Source organism: Eurosta solidaginis, chromosome 1 (genome assembly GCF_040869045.1).
Source record: "Eurosta solidaginis isolate ZX-2024a chromosome 1, ASM4086904v1, whole genome shotgun sequence".
Classification (NCBI taxonomy): Eukaryota; Metazoa; Arthropoda; class Insecta; order Diptera; family Tephritidae; genus Eurosta; species Eurosta solidaginis.
Window position 1 is genome coordinate 391189415 of NC_090319.1, and position 17279 is coordinate 391206693.

At 34.3% G+C, this 17279-nt stretch overlaps 1 protein-coding gene and 1 long non-coding RNA gene across 2 annotated transcripts in view; one reads left to right on the forward strand and one right to left on the reverse strand.

The window, feature by feature from the left end:
- Positions 1 to 1425, forward strand: part of B52 (serine and arginine rich splicing factor B52) — a 46409-nt gene extending 44984 nt beyond the window's left edge. Inside the window, exon 9 of the mRNA XM_067763534.1 lies at positions 831 to 1425. Within this exon, the coding sequence (XP_067619635.1) occupies positions 831 to 936 (106 nt within the window). The 3' untranslated portion in view covers positions 937 to 1425. The remainder of the gene's footprint in view (positions 1 to 830) is intronic.
- A 4245-nt stretch (positions 1426 to 5670) lies between these two features.
- On the reverse strand, positions 5671 to 6713 carry LOC137238484 (uncharacterized). Its single transcript, XR_010949200.1, has 2 exons — positions 6120 to 6713; positions 5671 to 6065 (listed from the first exon to the last, which is right to left on the reverse strand). It is a non-coding gene; the product is annotated as an uncharacterized lncRNA (long non-coding RNA).
- Between the last annotated feature and the right edge of the window lie 10566 nt (positions 6714 to 17279).

Below are 17279 nucleotides of genomic sequence, written 5' to 3' on the forward strand. Positions count from 1 at the left end.
CGGAAGTGAGCTATTCGAACCACAGATAACGATACGGGATGTTGAAGCCTTATCCAGGTATGTCAAGATAGTTTCACTTACCTGAGGTTCAAATAGCTCACAACCTTTGTATTGTCCAATCATTATGTATTTTCTGGGAAGCCGAAGGTGGAGATTTGTTTGGGGGAATCTTCGGTCACGAGCAGCATTACATTATTTTGTGTCTTGATGAATATCTTCTGTATAAATAATAAAATTTTTATATATTTTTTCTTAGTTTCATGATTGAAAAAATATGTGTATGTCAAAAAAATAAGTATTTTAATAAAAGTAAAATTTTAACAAGTATAAAATTCATTATTCAGTCAAATATATTCATAAAAGATTCAGAAATCTGAATTAAAAATGATTATAAATTTATGATCACCTAAAGTAAACACATTTAATTCAAATATGATTCCAAAATATGATTGAAAAACAATATTCAGTTTTTAATCATCAAAAGTATTCATATTTGATTATTGTTTTTGTTGATTTTTATGAAATATTAAAATTTAATCATCAAAGGACTTCAAAAATGATTCCCAAAAATTGAAAAATTATTTTCAGTTTTTGAACATTAAAATTATTCATATTTGATTATTTCTTTTGTTCAATTGTATTGTAACTAATTATTTAGTCAGAAAGAGTAATCAAATTGTATTTATATGTAGGGGAATTCAAAATTTAATCACCTAAATGCTGAGTGGGTTCCAATTAAACAGAAAAAGCAAATAATTAGAAAAATAACTTGTATAAAATTACTTCAAATTCAATACTCTAATTTTAAACTTTTATTTTCTTGATTTTAGCGAGCGCTCTGTTTCGCGAGATAAAAAGTCGCGCTTTCGATCCCGTTCTATTTCTCCCAAAAATGGAAATGCCTCCGCAGACAGAAATGAAAGTATGGATGAATAATCATATAGAGAAACACATTAGCCTAAACCTCAATACATAAGTATATATATTTAATTTTTCTTCTCCATTTCCAACTACGTATTAATATGTTACTGTTATGTATGAAACCATGTAGGGGGCATAGGCACACTTTTTACAAAAAAATATTAAAGAGTTTTAATTTGTAATAGTTCGGTTTATTTTAAGAAACATAAACCAATAGTAAATATGCATCAATAAGTTAGCACTTAATTGCATTGAGTCGGGGAAATTTTATGAAAACCATGTTTATCCAGGAATTCAAAACGGGGAAAATATATATATATGTAATACATATATATAAATATATTTTTGTTAGTTAAGAGTTTTAATACGTACACATTCCTGTGTTGTAAGAAATGCAGTTGAAAAAGGTTAGACGTAGATAAATACGTACGTTTGTAATATGATTTAATTCTTTGTAAAACTCTTTGGACAAATACATACATATATCCTTAACTAAAACTAAAATTTGTTTCTGTTGGAAGGATCGTACGATAATTAAATTTTATGACGTTTAACCTTGTAACCATAAACCATATTATCATTAAGCGCTTTCAACGAACAGAAGGGTCGGTCAATCGTTGAGGGATAATTTTGCGAACGCACAGTTGAGTAGTTTTGATCCACTCAACGGTGGGAATTTTACATCGAATTACGTGCCTGACAGTAGCCGTGTTTTTTTTACACGTAAACGTCTATACGCTTAAACTTTATATGGACTGCTAAGCGTCAAACTTTAAATGCACCTCTGAAATTGCTGCGCATAAAATGTGTACTACTAAATTTCAATATGCATTATACTCAGATGTAACTGAAATATGTGTTTTTGTTTCACACTCTACACTAATTGTATGTGTTCTATGTGTGTCCACAATTCATCGCAACTGATTTAGCTATATGTTATGCCCTATGGCCATCAGAGGGTTGTGTCTCCGCTTTTCGGTACACCCTGTGGCTGTAGCTAGTTATTTAACCATTGCCGCTAGATGGGTCTCCTAAGCATTATCTAAGCGAGGATAGGCGTTTTTTTTTCACGCGCAAACTTAAATGTATACGCGTGTATAAAAAACACGGCTAGTTTTTGACATTTTAAAATGTTTCCCTGCTAAACAGAGCTGACGGGAAACACATTAACAGAATTTTTGACATCACTAATGCTGGCTGGCAACAGCACAAAAAATGCTGCTGGTAACCATAACAACGAGTGGTTGTGTGCGTATCGGGTGATTGTCGCTTGTCCGGCCACCGCTCCAAAGAGGATAAATATAATAAGAGCCATCACTCGTTACTTTTTAGGCATTTACTCGATGTAAACTATGAGGTAGTCGCTACTTTTTTTTGGGCGAGATGTTTATAAATGTCTTCTATACATTTTCATGGGGTATTTGTGTTTATTTTTCCGACTGTATTTAATTAATTATTTCTCTTTCCAAAAAACACGTTTGCATAAAGTGACAACACCGCATGGATAAATGGAAGGCAATTCAAAAATGTCCCTCATAAAACAAAAGTAGCGACTACCTCACAGTTTACATCGAGTAAATGCCTAAAAAATAACGAGTGACGGCTCTTATTATATTTATCCTCTTTGACCGCACAAGCATCAAGCGCCATTTGTATTGAAAATTCGTAGCGTGCGGACGTAAACATGTCATCGGATGACGATTTTTTATTGCTTGTAACTGCAGTTGTTTTGGCGGAAAAAAAGAAAGAAAAATAAAAAATTCACACTTTACATTCCACAATGCTGGTAAGCATTCGTAGGTTTCAATAAACCGCAAAAAAAATTCACACTTTACATTCCACAATGCTGGTAGGCATTCGTAGGTTTCAATAAACCGCAACGTCAAATCTTTTTCTTCCGCGAACTTGCTTATTTCATGTTCTCACAAAACTAATACACTAATGCCTGTCAATCACGTTGGCCACGATCAAATAGACCAGCTGTCAAGCGAAAAAATCTAAAAATTTTGATTTTCATCAACTCGAAGCCGACAACAAGTACGTGTGAGCACGACTATCGTCGCTCGCGCCAATTGCTATGGTAACAACTCGTTGCTATGGTTACCAGCAGCTTTTTTTGTGCTGTTGCCAGCCAGCATAATATACTCGCATACATTTGTCCTTTTATTTCTATGGAAAACCATACACGTATACAAAATGTTTAAGCTGGAGACATTGGTGCTTTATCGGTAACCTTATAACAGCTGGTTCGACCAACTTTATGAGAATCAATGCAATCGGTTTTTGGTGCCGCTAAGGTTGTAACCGTATCGTAGCCAACCAATTGGGTTTTGGTTTACCGTCGCACAGTGTTTCGTGTAGAACAAGCTAGCTGGACAAAATTATTTTATGAGATTTTCCGTTTCATATGCAGTCATTTATTACAACTACGTCATTTTTTTCAGCCATGTGTTCTTTTTTTTTATTTTTTTCCAAAATTTTACTTCATATGTATACATTTGCTTATTTCATATACCGTAACTCATGTGAATAAGTGACATAGATCCAAAAAATTTAAAGGACTAAAGAATATTACTTTATTGCACTTAAATTGAATGGACTACAAATTTCAATACTCTAAAAAATTCTAAAAATTCGGAAAAAAAAATTAAAATTTTTTATGAAAATTCGTCGAATTTTTCAAACATTTTTTAAATATAATTTATTTTTTTTATACATCGTGACAAATTTTCTTATGGGAAATAAGTTAAAATAAATTTGCGAAAGCGAAAATTGTAAGAATTGTCCAAAAAGGGGTGTCTACTTATTTATGTGAGTGACTGTACATGTGTACATACATATTTTGTATTTATTTGAGTATTTATCCTGGCACTACAATTTTTACAAAATTATTTTATAGTACCAGTCAGGAATGTAAAAGTGAATTACAATAATAATAATAAAATGTAAATAATTTAAGTAATTAAGTGAAAATTACTTATTACAAAAACTTAAAAGTAAAGTATCATACAACGTAGAAAAGACAATAGATTTAAATTAAATAAAACCTGATCCAACAAAAAGTTATAGGGTAGGTTATCTTTTATAATTATGTTATTATTCGCTATCATCACTTTCATTCGATGAGTCACTTGTGGAATAGTCATGAGCATCAGCAACACTACTATGAAAGCTTGAAACAACTGGGGTATTTATTGACTCCTCAACATTATCGGGGGACAGTAAATTTAAGACTTCTGAAGTCAGTCAATAGGTAAAATTGCTGATTTTAAGTTATAGGGTAGGTTATCTTTTATAATTATGTTATTATTCGCTATCATCACTTTCATTCGATGAGTCACTTGTGGAATAGTCATGAGCATCAGCAACACTACTATGAAAGCTTGAAACAACTGGGGTATTTATTGACTCCTCAACATTATCGGGGGACAGTAAATTTAAGACTTCTGAAGTCAGTCAATAGGTAAAATTGCTGATTTTATAATATCAATACTATTCACTAAGATTTTATGAACTGTAACAGGCATGTTAAACCATGGATGGAGATCTATGTATAGTTTTTTAGTCTCGACCGCAAATTTTTCAAATCTTTGGATATTTATATTGTACCCAGATGCTAATGCGCGAAGGAGAGTGTCGAATCTTTTGATGAGTTACATCCAATCCCGTAATCTCAGCACTAGCCTCAGAATTTTCGAAAAACCTACGAGCAGTGTTGCCGTCATTGGTATTGCCGGAACCTGATTTTGGTTTATCTACTATCAATCCAAGTACACTTTTAAATTTATTCTGGATTTCGTTGGAACGTAGTTTTACACTCTCTTTATCTGCCTCATTCCTAAGCTGCCATTTTTTTACTTCGAGGCGATAACTTATGTGAGGCAAGCATTCAAAACATCTTATCCATGCATGGAGAGTAGACAAACCAAAACCAAGATTATCTCGGTTAGGCGTAAAGTCCCGTAACTCATTATTCATATCTTTTGGAGTGGCACCACAAATATAACACTTTTGTGCGGAAGAAGTTTCAGTCAAAGCATTGCAAACTTTTCCGTCAATCATTGTTAGAAGCATATTGTGATTTACGGAAACTTCGTATTGTTCGAGCATGTACTTTGTTGGCAACAACGCATTTATCTCCTCTCAAACTTTGTTCGTTTCAAAAACAATAAAATCTTTTGTTTCTTTAGAAAAAATAAATTTAATTGGACGACAATACATGGTAGAAGAAGGTCGAGGATTCTGCCAAACAATGTTACCTTCTTCATCCTGTAATTGAAGAGGAACGAAAGAAAATATAAACAAAAACTCATCAGTGTCAGAACTGCATGTAAACTTTTGCTTATATGTGATATGGCCAGAGCTTCCATCGGAACCCCACTTGCTGATTAAAGTATACGTCAAGTTTGTAGGTAATAAACTAACAAAAACTTCTTGATTTGCTAAAACTAAACGCACAACATTTTATCTAATACGGACTGGACTTTAATTTCAGCACGTGTTTCACCCACATCAATTTCATTTGGATAGCATTCTGCCTTAGCTTTTCTTAGACTGTAAAATGATGGATAAACCTTATGGCCTGCCTTGATGCTCCACTTCCGAGTCGTTTTGTACCCATGAGTCGTCGACTTGCCATCTACGTAGTATGCTAATACTATTTTCACACAGACGGCTTATTGAATAATAAAGGCAATTTTCTACATTAAGACGCTTATTGAGCTCAATCTTCCCTACAAAATTCGAATCTATTATTCAGCCCTATTCTGCATTTCGACTTGGATTGGAATTTTTTCTATTTGGCAATTTTGGTATTCTGTGTTCCAATCTCTTTCGATCCAACTTCGAATCGTTCGATTTTTTGTATTCTGCATTTCGATCGTAGTTCCGTTTTCCTAAGTTGCAAATTAGTTGGCGGAAAAATATTTTCTTTTTATTTTTTTTATTAATTTATAACAGAATTTTAACAAAAATGTGAGTAAAACTTGTTAAGAAACGTAGAAGGCTTGATGATGATTGTTTTTTATATGTTTCCAGGTCAAAAACAACATGTCGATGTCGAAGTCCTTGGACGTATTTGCCCCGCAAAAGTATCTAACACATACTTGAAAGCATCCTTGTTAAGTCGATAGTTTTTTTTGAACCTAAATAAGAGAATAAGTCTTTAAACTTTTCCACTTTTAAGTTCAATTTCTTACAATTCGTCACTCATCTCAAATGGATTACACAAATGTCGCAATATTTGCCTTTCCATTCTCGTCTGGCCATTTCCGTATGCGTTGATTTCCAACTCCACAAATTGCCGCGGCTATTGGTTCCATTATAATAGACAGCTATAATTTGTGTCTGTTCGTTGGGTCCAGTTATATGCCAAAGAAAGCTGTCGGCGTAGAGGAAGGTGAAGCGAAAACGTAAACAATCCTTGCGGAAGGAATAAATAAACCTTTATAAAGTATTTTAGGCCAGTGCAATGAAATTAGCATCCTTAAAATTCAGAAAATGTCAACTATATTCGTGCAGGAATCCGTTTTAACAAAACTTGGTGGCCACGGCAGGGAATTGGCCAAAAGAACGACAAAAACACACTTACAATTATGAAAGCACTTCACTCAAAAAAATATAACACTGCGGCAATATATTCTATTGCTTTTTTTGTACAAAATGGCGTGGATAATAAAATATAAACGTTTTTCAGTGTTTTTTACAAATTTGCTTTAATTTATTTTGTTCCAACAGATGATTTCGAAAAATCATTTGCTCTTCCTCTTCTCTACGATTCCGTCGTAATGCAGAATACCAAACTTCGATTAAAGCGGAGCGGAGAACGGGAACGTAATCGAAATGCAGAATAGGGGTGATTATTTCATTAGTAGCTAATCGAATGCCTAATAAAGTCAAAAGCACAATGCAACTCTGTTGGCAGCGTTCCACTTCCGTTTCCGCTTCTTAGTTTTTGGTGTGTTCAGTGCTTAAAAATGTCATTTGTCAAAGCAAATGTCATTGTCTGCATGGCGGAACGGTACAAGGTGGCCGCATCGAACAGCTGATTATAACCTTTTTTATTTGATTTGATACATCAACTACCGGCGCAGTACGATTTTGACATTTGTCCATCGAATTTACAAGTACATGGAATTTTTTTGTTTGTAGGTATGTCACCATGCTCCCAACTTGTATCGTTCCGCCATGATTGTCTCATCCTTCATACTAATCGAGCAGTTACTTCTGTGTGAAAGCAAAAAATTTACGATTTCATTAGCAGGTGAAATGAGATCATTAAGTTTCTGTGTGAAAACAGTATTAAGCTCCTACATTGCTCAAGCATCTTGCATCTGGCTCACATGTCATCTTTTTGCCGGATATTTGAGTGGTTTCCTGTGATTTTTTTATAATGTTAGCAACATTTCTGTTGCCGGACATACGCGTTGATACTTCTGCCGCATAAAGTAACTCACCAGGACTTCTAGATTGCAAGAGGTCATCCACTCGACGCCGTTTGGTTTTTTCACTGCAGTTCACAAAGTCCTTCTTTCGTCTTCCGGGGCCGGGGTTACCTGAAGAAGTGGTTGTTTGGTCTGATGGCAAATTTGAATCCACCGTTATTGTAAATGTTTGGACCCGAAAGCCACTCCGAGTTTTTATTCAAAAATCGCTCTTTATGTCTTCCAGAAGTGTTCCACTTTTGATCCAGCCTCGACGAATATGCCGATATTTGTAAGCTTCAACTTTTTATTAAATATTCGGCTGCTTCGCTGAAATCGTACCTCAGTACAACAAAACTCAATAATTCTTTATATCTGGTTTCCTTCGAATGTTGAACCCAAATGTCAAAAAACTCCGTTCTTGGTACGGTTATAACTAAACTGCTTTGTGTTGTTGATTTTCCGACAGGGTGAATTGTTGATGATTGTTGTGCTGCCATCTTAAGTGTCGTTGATCGTTCTGATTTGTTATCAGTTGTGCAGTATTTATATTACATTCAGGTATTGGCGTAGATGCTACCAAATGGGGTTGTTTTGTGTAGCGTTCCTGTGTGGTTATACCTGCATTAGGATTGCTTTGTATGTACCTGGTTTTATGCCTTGGTGACTGGTGCGGTAGGTTGTGGCAGGTTGAAGTCAGTGATCTTCGCCTTTTTGCTTTTGGTGTGCTCTTGTTGACCTTACGTGTTTGTTCCCTGTACCTGGGAATTGGTTTTGCCGTTTGTGGATCAGCTTTAAAGGTTCAAATATCTCGTCGGAGCTGGTACGTACATACGTCCTATTTTATATGTAGAGATAACTAAATCTACAACAAAAAAAAATTAAAAATAGATCTGCAAAGAATTTGCAATGGTTTTTTCTTTCGACTATTAGAGAATACTTGCGACTATAACATATGTAAAATTTGGCCCGGATGTCGGCGGATGTATGTAACTTTTTTGTCCCTAAAGTTAAAAATATAGAGAAAAAATACCTGTTCTTCTTAATAACGGAATGTTAAATATATTGAAAATACTCTAATTACGAAAGAATTACTATTAAAAAATTTTACTTTCCTTCGAGCTTAGAATCCATCAAAAAATTATATAAAAGTGTTCACTTAAAAGAAATATGAAGCTTATTATTCAACAAGAATTTTGCAAATTAATCAATGCATTTTACGGCCACTCCTGCCTTCTTACTTCAATTACTCAATATATATGAGCAAAAATATAAAAAAAAAAGCAAAAATCCCGTTATTTTGTTTGTTTTCTTTCATTTTTCATTACACTTTTCTTAGAATAAGAACTTTGTTTTTGTCCAGCTAGCTTGTTCTACACGAAACACTGTGCGTCGTAACTATAAACAGCTGATTACGTTAGGGATACGACTACAGCGATACGACAAACGGCACCAATGACTACAGCTTTAATCAGGTTTGTCATGTCGCTGCTAACAACCTGATAGAAATTTTGCTTTACACGTGTTACGTTCCAATGAAGCGTGATCCAGATACGGATAGAAATTTAACATGCAAATGCAACAACAAATTGGTCCATATGGGTCACATTGTTGTTGCATTTGCATGTTAAACCTTTATCCGTATCTGGATCACGTTTCATTGGAACACGAGGGCTATGATGTAAATTTCCATCAGCCACCCTGCAAAAATTGTTGGATTACGTGTTCCATTTTCTTCATGTTGGAGTACGCTAACAATACTGCTTTACGTTTGCGGACCACCATCAGCCGATCATTGCTCGTTTTTTAAAGACCGTGATCACGACACGATGGCGTTCGAACAGAGTTGCCAAAAGTAAAATATTGCATACAAATAACTGATAATAAAATTTTACTATGACAACTCTGATAAAATGCAACCGCGCACTGGTTTTATGTATACATCCCTTCAAAAAACGCGAGTACTCCATAAATAGTGTAAGGAATACTCCTTTAGGAGTATATGAGTGTTCCAAAACTAATCTGTATTCATACAAAAAATATGCTCCAATTAACATTGCGATGTCCTAGGAGAGGAGTAGGTGATCCCACTCTCGCTTTGTTTGTGAGTATTCCATAGAGCACATACGCGAGAGTACTTTCCAAAGTACTTTCACTGTAGTACTCCATGGAGCACCCTCAGAGGATCATATGCCAAAGTACTAAAGAGGAATTGTGTCGGAAAGAATTATCGGAGTTAATTTAATTGAAAATGAAAGTAAATGAAGACGGGCAATACAACTTTTATATTTTATACTACGAATATTTTTATGTTATTTAGCATTTGCGTGAATAAAGAAACTAATATTTCTCTATACTATAGCATGTGTACATAAAACCAGTGCGCGGTTGCATTTTATCAGAGTTGCCATAGTAAAATTTTATTATCAGTTATTTGTATGCAATATTTACTTTTGGCAACTCTGTTCGATCGTCATCGTGTCGTGATCACGGTCGTTAAAAAACGAGCGATGATCGGCTGATGGTGGTCCGCAAACGCATTGCAAAGGAGTATTGTTAGAGTACTCCAACATGAAGAAAATGGAACACGTAATCCAACAATTTTTGCAGGGATACTATAGTATAGAGAACTATTAGTTTCTTTATTCACGCAAATGCTAAATAACAAGAATATTCATAAAAAGAATATTCGTAGTATAAAATATAAAAGCTGTATTGCCCCTCTTCATTTACTTTCATTTTAAATTAAATTCACTCCGATAATTCTTTCCGACACAATTCCTCTTTAGTATTTTGGCATATAATCCTCTGTGGGTGCTCCATGGAGTACTACAGTGAAAGTACTTTGGAAAGTACTCTCACGTATGTACTTTATTTAATACTCACAAACAAAGCGAGAGTGGGATCACCTACTCCTCTCCTAGGACATCGCAATGTTAATTGGAGAACATTTTTTGTATGAATACAGATTAGTTTTGGAACACTCCTATACTCCTAAACCCTGCAAAAATTGTTGGATTACATGTTCCATTTTCTTCATGTTGGAGTACTCTAACAATACTCCTATGCAATGCGTTTGCGGACCACCATCAGCCATGGTTCAATTATGTACGCAACATTTTACTTACACATACAAAAACTGCTAAGTTTTATGTTTCCATTCCATACAATTCTCACCAACACGAATACACAGATTTTGACAATTTGAACAGACATATTTTGTTGCTTTACAGATGAGCCAACCTGTACATAGTTGAACCATGACCCTCAGCCGATCATTGCTCGTTTTTTAACGACCGTGATCACGACACGATGACGATCGAACAAAGTTGACAAAAGTAAAATATTGCATACAAATAACTGATAATAAAATTTTACTATGGCAACTCTGATAAAATGCAACCGCGCACTGGTTTTATGTATACATACTATAGTATAGAGAAATTTTAGTTTCTTTATTCACGCAAATGCTAAATAACATAAGAATATTCGTAGTAAAAAATATAAAAGTTGTCTTGCCCCTCTTCATTTACTTTCATTTTAAATTAAATTCACTCCGATAATTCTTTCCGACACAATTCCTCTTTAGTACTTTGGCATATGATCCTCTGAGGGTGCTCCATGGAGTACAACGTGAGAGTACTTTCCAAAGTACTTTCACTGTTGTACTCTATGGAATACTCACAAACAAAGCGAGAGTGGGATCACCTACTCCTCTCCTAGGAGATCGCAGTGTTAATTGGAGCACATTTTTTGTATGAATACAGATTAGTTTTGGAATACTCCTATACTCCCAAAGGAGTATTCCTTACATTATTTATGGAGTACTCGCGTTTTCGTTCATTTTCCATACCAAGATAAAGTGGGTTCAGATAAGTACGTGAACTGAGTTTAGTAAAGATATATCGATTTTTGCTCAAGTTATCGTGTTAACGGCCATGCGGAAGGACAGACGGACGACTGTGTATAAAAACTGGGCGTGGCATCAACCAATATCGTCCATTTTCACAGAAAACAGTTAACGCCATAAAATCTATGCCCCTACCAAATTTCAAAAGGATTGGTTAATTTTTGTTCGACTTATGGCGTTAAAAGTATCCTAGACAAATTAAATGAAAAAGGGCGGAGCCACGCCCATTTTTAAATTTTCTTTTTTTTTTTGTATTTTGTTTCAACATATCATTACTGGAGTTGAATCTTGACATAATTTACTTATATACTGTAAAGATATTAAATTTGATGTTAAAATTTTACTTTAAAAAATTTTTTTTTTAAAAGTGTACGTGGTCCTTCTCCGATTTTGCTTATTTTTATTAAGCGTACATATAGTAATAAGAGTAACGTTCCTGCCAAATTTCATCATGATATTTTCAACGACTGCCAAATTACAGCTTGCAAAAGTTTTAAATTACCTTCTTTTAAAAGTGGGCGGTGCCACGCCCATTGTCCAAAGTTACTAACTTTCTATTTTGCGTCATAAGTTCAACTCATCTACCAAGTTTCGTTGCTTTATAGGTCTTTTGTCATGAATTATCGCACTTTTTCGGTTTTTCGAAATTTTCGATATCGAAAAAGTGGGCGTGGTTATAGTCCGATATCGTTCATTTTAAATAGCGATCTGAGATGAGTGCTCAGGAACCTACATACCAAATTTCATCAAGATACCTCAAAATTTACTCAAGTTATCGTGTTAACGGACGGACGGACGGACATGGCTCAATCAAATTTTTTTTCGATCCTTATTATTTTGATATATGGAAGTCTATATCTATCTCGATTCCTTTATATATGTACAACCAACCGTTATCCAATCAAACTTAATATACTCTGTGAGCTCTGCTCAACTGAGTATAAAAAACTGATGAAAATAGCGCAGGAAAGTATTTGCGAACAGATGACTACTATATTTCTTTCATAAACAAATTTATTTCATGTATTGAATTTGTGCACTTTTTCAAAATAAAAACCAAATTTTCAAAAACAAAAAAAATTTTAATTTCAGAAAAAACAAAAGAAAAATCTGCGCCATATGGGTCTTATTAAATACAAGAGACAAAATCACTTTCTACAATTAAAAATTTTTTTATAAAATCTTATTAATTAAATTGGAGGCTGAAATAAAGTCCGTCCGATAAAATATTCTTTTATTAATATTTGATTGGAAATGCTTCATATCTTTAATCCATTACGCTTGGCGATTTTTATGTCGTTCATTATAGAGTACTCCATAAATAGTGTAAGGAATACTCCTTTAGGAGTATAGGAGTGTTCCAAAACTAATCTGTATTCATACAAAAATATGCTCCAATTAACATTGCGATGTCCTAGGAGAGGAGTAGGTGATCCCACTCTCGCTTTGTGAGTATTCCATACAGTACATACGTGAGAGTACTTTCCAAAGTACTTTCACTGTAGTACTCCATGGAGCACCCAAAGAGGATGATATGCCGAAGTACTAAAGAGGAATTGTGTCGGAAAGAATTACCAGAGTGAATTTAATTTAAAATGAAAGTAAATGGAGAGGGGCAATACAACTTTTATATTTTATACTACGAATATTCTTATGTTATTTAGCATTTCCGTGAATAAAGAAACTAGAAACTAACAGGTCCGACACATAAGCAGTTTTTCATATAGATGAGTTTAACACATGCTTATGCATTATGAGTAGATTGCACGTATTTTTATGGAGAATGGTAGAATTAGCGACACTGGCGCCATCTGATATTGAAAAGTGGCCAACTCCCCAATTTTGTTCCAAGCAAATCATAAGAAGAATTTGATATTTGCTTTGGCTAAAGGTGTTGGCACACTTTGCAAGTGAAATCATTTTTCCTACACTTTGGTAACATTTCTAACATTTTTCACAATTAAAAACTGCAATATAACAATCGAATACGACACAAAATAAGTTAAGCTGGAGACATTGTGGCTTTATCGGTAACCGTATCGGTAACCTTATAACAGCTGATTCGACCAACCTTATGAGAATCAATGCAATTGATTATTGGTGCCGCTAAGGTCGTAACCGTATCGTAGCCAACCAATTGGGTTTTGGTTTACCGTCGTAACGATAAACAGCTGATTACGTTAGGGATACGGATACAGCGATACGACATACGGCACCAATGACTCCGGCTTTAGCTAGTATTTTTGTTGCATGGGAGAATGTTTACAACAGTGTTTCGCCGAAATTTTGTATGAGAATGGGCAAGGCGTAATAAACAGAGTTGCCAAAAGTAAAATATTGCATACAAATAACTGAAAATAAAATTTTACTATGGCAACTCTGATAAAATGCGCACTGGTTTTATGTATTCATACTATAGTATAGAGAAATATTAGTTTATTTATTCACGCAAATGCTAAATAACAAGAATATTCGTAGTAAAAAATATAAAAGTTGTATTGCCCCTCTTCATTTACTTTCGTTTTAAATTAAATTCACTCCGATAATTCTTTCCGACACAATTCCTCTTTAGTACTTTGGCATATGATCCTCTGAGGGTGCTCCATGGAGTACTACAGTGAAAGTACTTTGGAAAGTACTCTCACGTATGTACTCTATGGAATACTCACAAACAAAGCGAGATTGGGATCACCTACTCCTCTGCTAGGACATCGCAATGTTAATTGGAGAACATTTTTTGTATGAATACAGATTAGTTTTGGAACACTCCTATACTCCCAAAGGAGTATTCCTTACATTATTTATGGAGTACTCGCCTTTTTTGAAGGGAATATTTTACTTTTGGCAAATCTGTTCGATCATAGTGTACAAGTACAAGTGTGTTGACTTATCTGTCAAGCATTCTGACAGGCACTCGCTGGATTCGGAATGACAGCGAATTCAAAATGGATACCATTACCGAATGCTCCGAATGATTGAAAAATTGAAAAAGTCCATACGATTGGTAGTCAAAAATGTTGTCGTTGAGACTAAAAATGCGACTCTAGACCTGAGATTTCCATCAGGTGAGCGAGGCTGTTTGTAGTTTTGACGTTTATCGCTTAGTGAACACACTTGGTATAGGTACACTATGTGTTCGATCGTCATCGTGTCGTGATCACGGTCGTTAAAAAACGAGCAATGATCGGCTGATGGTGGTCCGCAAACGCATTGCGAAGGAGTATTGTTAGCATTGTTTACTATATAGTTTGGCAGCTTAAGTAGATGTTATGTTGCGAATAGAGTGGAAGGCAGTGGACTAGGCAGTCGAATGTCATATAATGAAGGAATGGTGTTCGGAGTTTTTTCAAAGTTAAAAAAAAAATGATAAAAGCTTTAATATAAATAAAACTATTGTTTTAATAACAACAAAAACGCCATATATATTCTGTATACATTAATTGGCAAGGATTATCTCACTCTAAAATTTGAATTAAATAATCTAAAGTTTTTTTTTGAAACTGAGTCGAGAACTGTGCGTGTGAATGTGCGAATTTTCACCGATCAGCTGTTAGTTGCGCTACTTGGTAAAATTTACAATGATTGTTAGAGTACTCCAACATGAAGAAAATGGAACACGTAATCCAACAATTTTTGCAGGGTGATCATGTCGTGCAAATAATCGATAACTGTGACAATAATCATAACATCGCATTTCTAGTGTTATTGGAATCGTTTCACAGTCCAATTCTAACCTAGTTCTCTAACCTATTTTTCAATTCGAAATGCATTAGAGAACTACTGTAAAGCTACAATATTTCTCTAACGTTAGAAACTGTGTTTGCTGGGGTTGTAGTGTGGACAGCGATGGTTGGCCGCTGCAAAGCAGAAGACATTTTTTTCCGAAGTTCGCTAAACGATTTTGTGCGAATAGTTTTAATTTAGCTGTGAAAAAAATACATTTTTTGTGAACCTATAACATTTTTGCGAACAATAATAAATAATTATAACGAAACGAACCAGCTGTTTTCGATTTTCATTTCAGCGAGAGTAAAAATTAACAATTTAAAGTCTACAGGCTTTAATTGCCTAGTTGGCCAAGAAGGAGAATTAAAGCTAACTTCGCTTAGCAAAAAAAGACTGGAAACCAAGCCGTTCACTTATTTGATCATAAAAATTACTTGCAGGGGCAGGAAGATTAATAGCTGTTTCTATAAGTCACTATACTGCTAGTAAATAAATGCACAACAGCTAAATGCCCCGTCACATAAGCAGCTTTTCATATACATCCGTTTATTACAATCTTCAGCATTATGAGTAGATTGCACGTATTTTTATGGAGAACGGCAGATCGAGCGACACTAGCGCCATCTGAAAAAGTAGCCATCATCCAAAATTTGCAAGCAAAGCATAAGAAGAATTTGACATTTGATTTGGCTAAGGGTGCTTCACACCTTGCAAGTGAAATTATTTTTCCCTCTTATTGGTATTTTTCTAAAATTTTTCACAGTTAAAAACTGCAATAAATAAAATGAATAGAACATTAAATATGTTAGCAAGTATTTTTCTTGTTTAGCGAGAATGTTTATAACAGTGCTTCGCGAAATTTTGTATGTGAATGGGAAAGCGAAAAAAACTTCAATTGCCAAGTCTGAAGTTCATTTATATTTACAAACCCAACATCTTAATTAATTGTGGCAATGTTACTGGAATGCATAAGATTGCGTTGAACGCATCTATATGAAAAACTCCATAGTGGCTCGGCCATAAGAGCGAAGAAGAGAAAACAACGCACATACAAATTAATTTAGAACGAGCTAAATTATTTAAAAAAAATATTTTTTTACGGCTGATGGCCGTGTTCTTTATTTCGCTAATAAATGAGGACTGACTTACAATTTGGAAAAGTACTTAATTATATTCCCTAATCTTCGCTGTCGCGTCACTGCTTGCTGAATATATTGTTGTTGCGCCGCAGTTCTAAAAATATGGCCTTGATTTGAGATATCTGGTTTCCAGACCAGAGATCTGCTTTGAGTACTAATAAAATTAGTGCACTTAGTCATGAGCCAAAAAATTGTGTCTAAATGTGTACTTAGTCAAGTACAGAAAAATACTATGAGTGACTAGCACATAAAATAGAAAATACATACGAGTGCCCCGCAACACATAAGTCCCATACATAAATGACGATGTTGAGTATAAACTGAAATCATTGTCGCTTTAACTCAGTAGCACGATGGTTTCGTGTGTAATACACTGTATACTTCGTTTATTATCGGGTTTTCTTTAGCGCTGTGTTCAGTTTATTTTCGTGTACATCGTTGTGTTGCTAGCGTCAGAAGACTGATAGGACTATATTCATTTTATTGCACTGTAGTGTTTTCGTATAACACAGTTGACTTTCTTGTTCAATAAGACAATTGAGTACTGAACTGCTTCGTTGCTAATGATCGGTTATTCATTTTACGAAGCATGACTATGTAAATGGGTTTTAGTGGATATAAGTCTTACAGAGCCGACCACACAAATCCTAAAACAATTGCATAAGTGTGTGTAAAAATTGAGTGACAACTCCCCACAGTGTGCTAAAAGAAAATGTGGACTGTGAAGTTCGAAATTAAAAACGACTCTGGTTATTTGATTTCAAGCTAATCCTAACAATATTTACTTATATTCATATAACTAAGAACGTGGAGGTCGAGCTAGTCAGATAAAAATTTTTATAAAAGAAGGTATGGTGTTTCTTCAATGCAAAATTCACTTTAAAAAATCACTTTTTCATTAAGAAAGAACTACAAAATAAGGTAAATGTAAAGATAGAAATATATATTTTCAAAACATAAAGTTATTCAATAAAAAAAAATGTATAAAAATTAATAAAACTAAGTAGAACGTATAAAAAGTTACTTATATTAAATTGTCAATATTTATTAATAATTAATTAATTATCAATATTTAAATTGTCAATATTAATATGTATGTTCAAAGGAACTTAATAATACTAACTAAAACGTATTAAAAGTCACTTTAACATTGCAGCATAT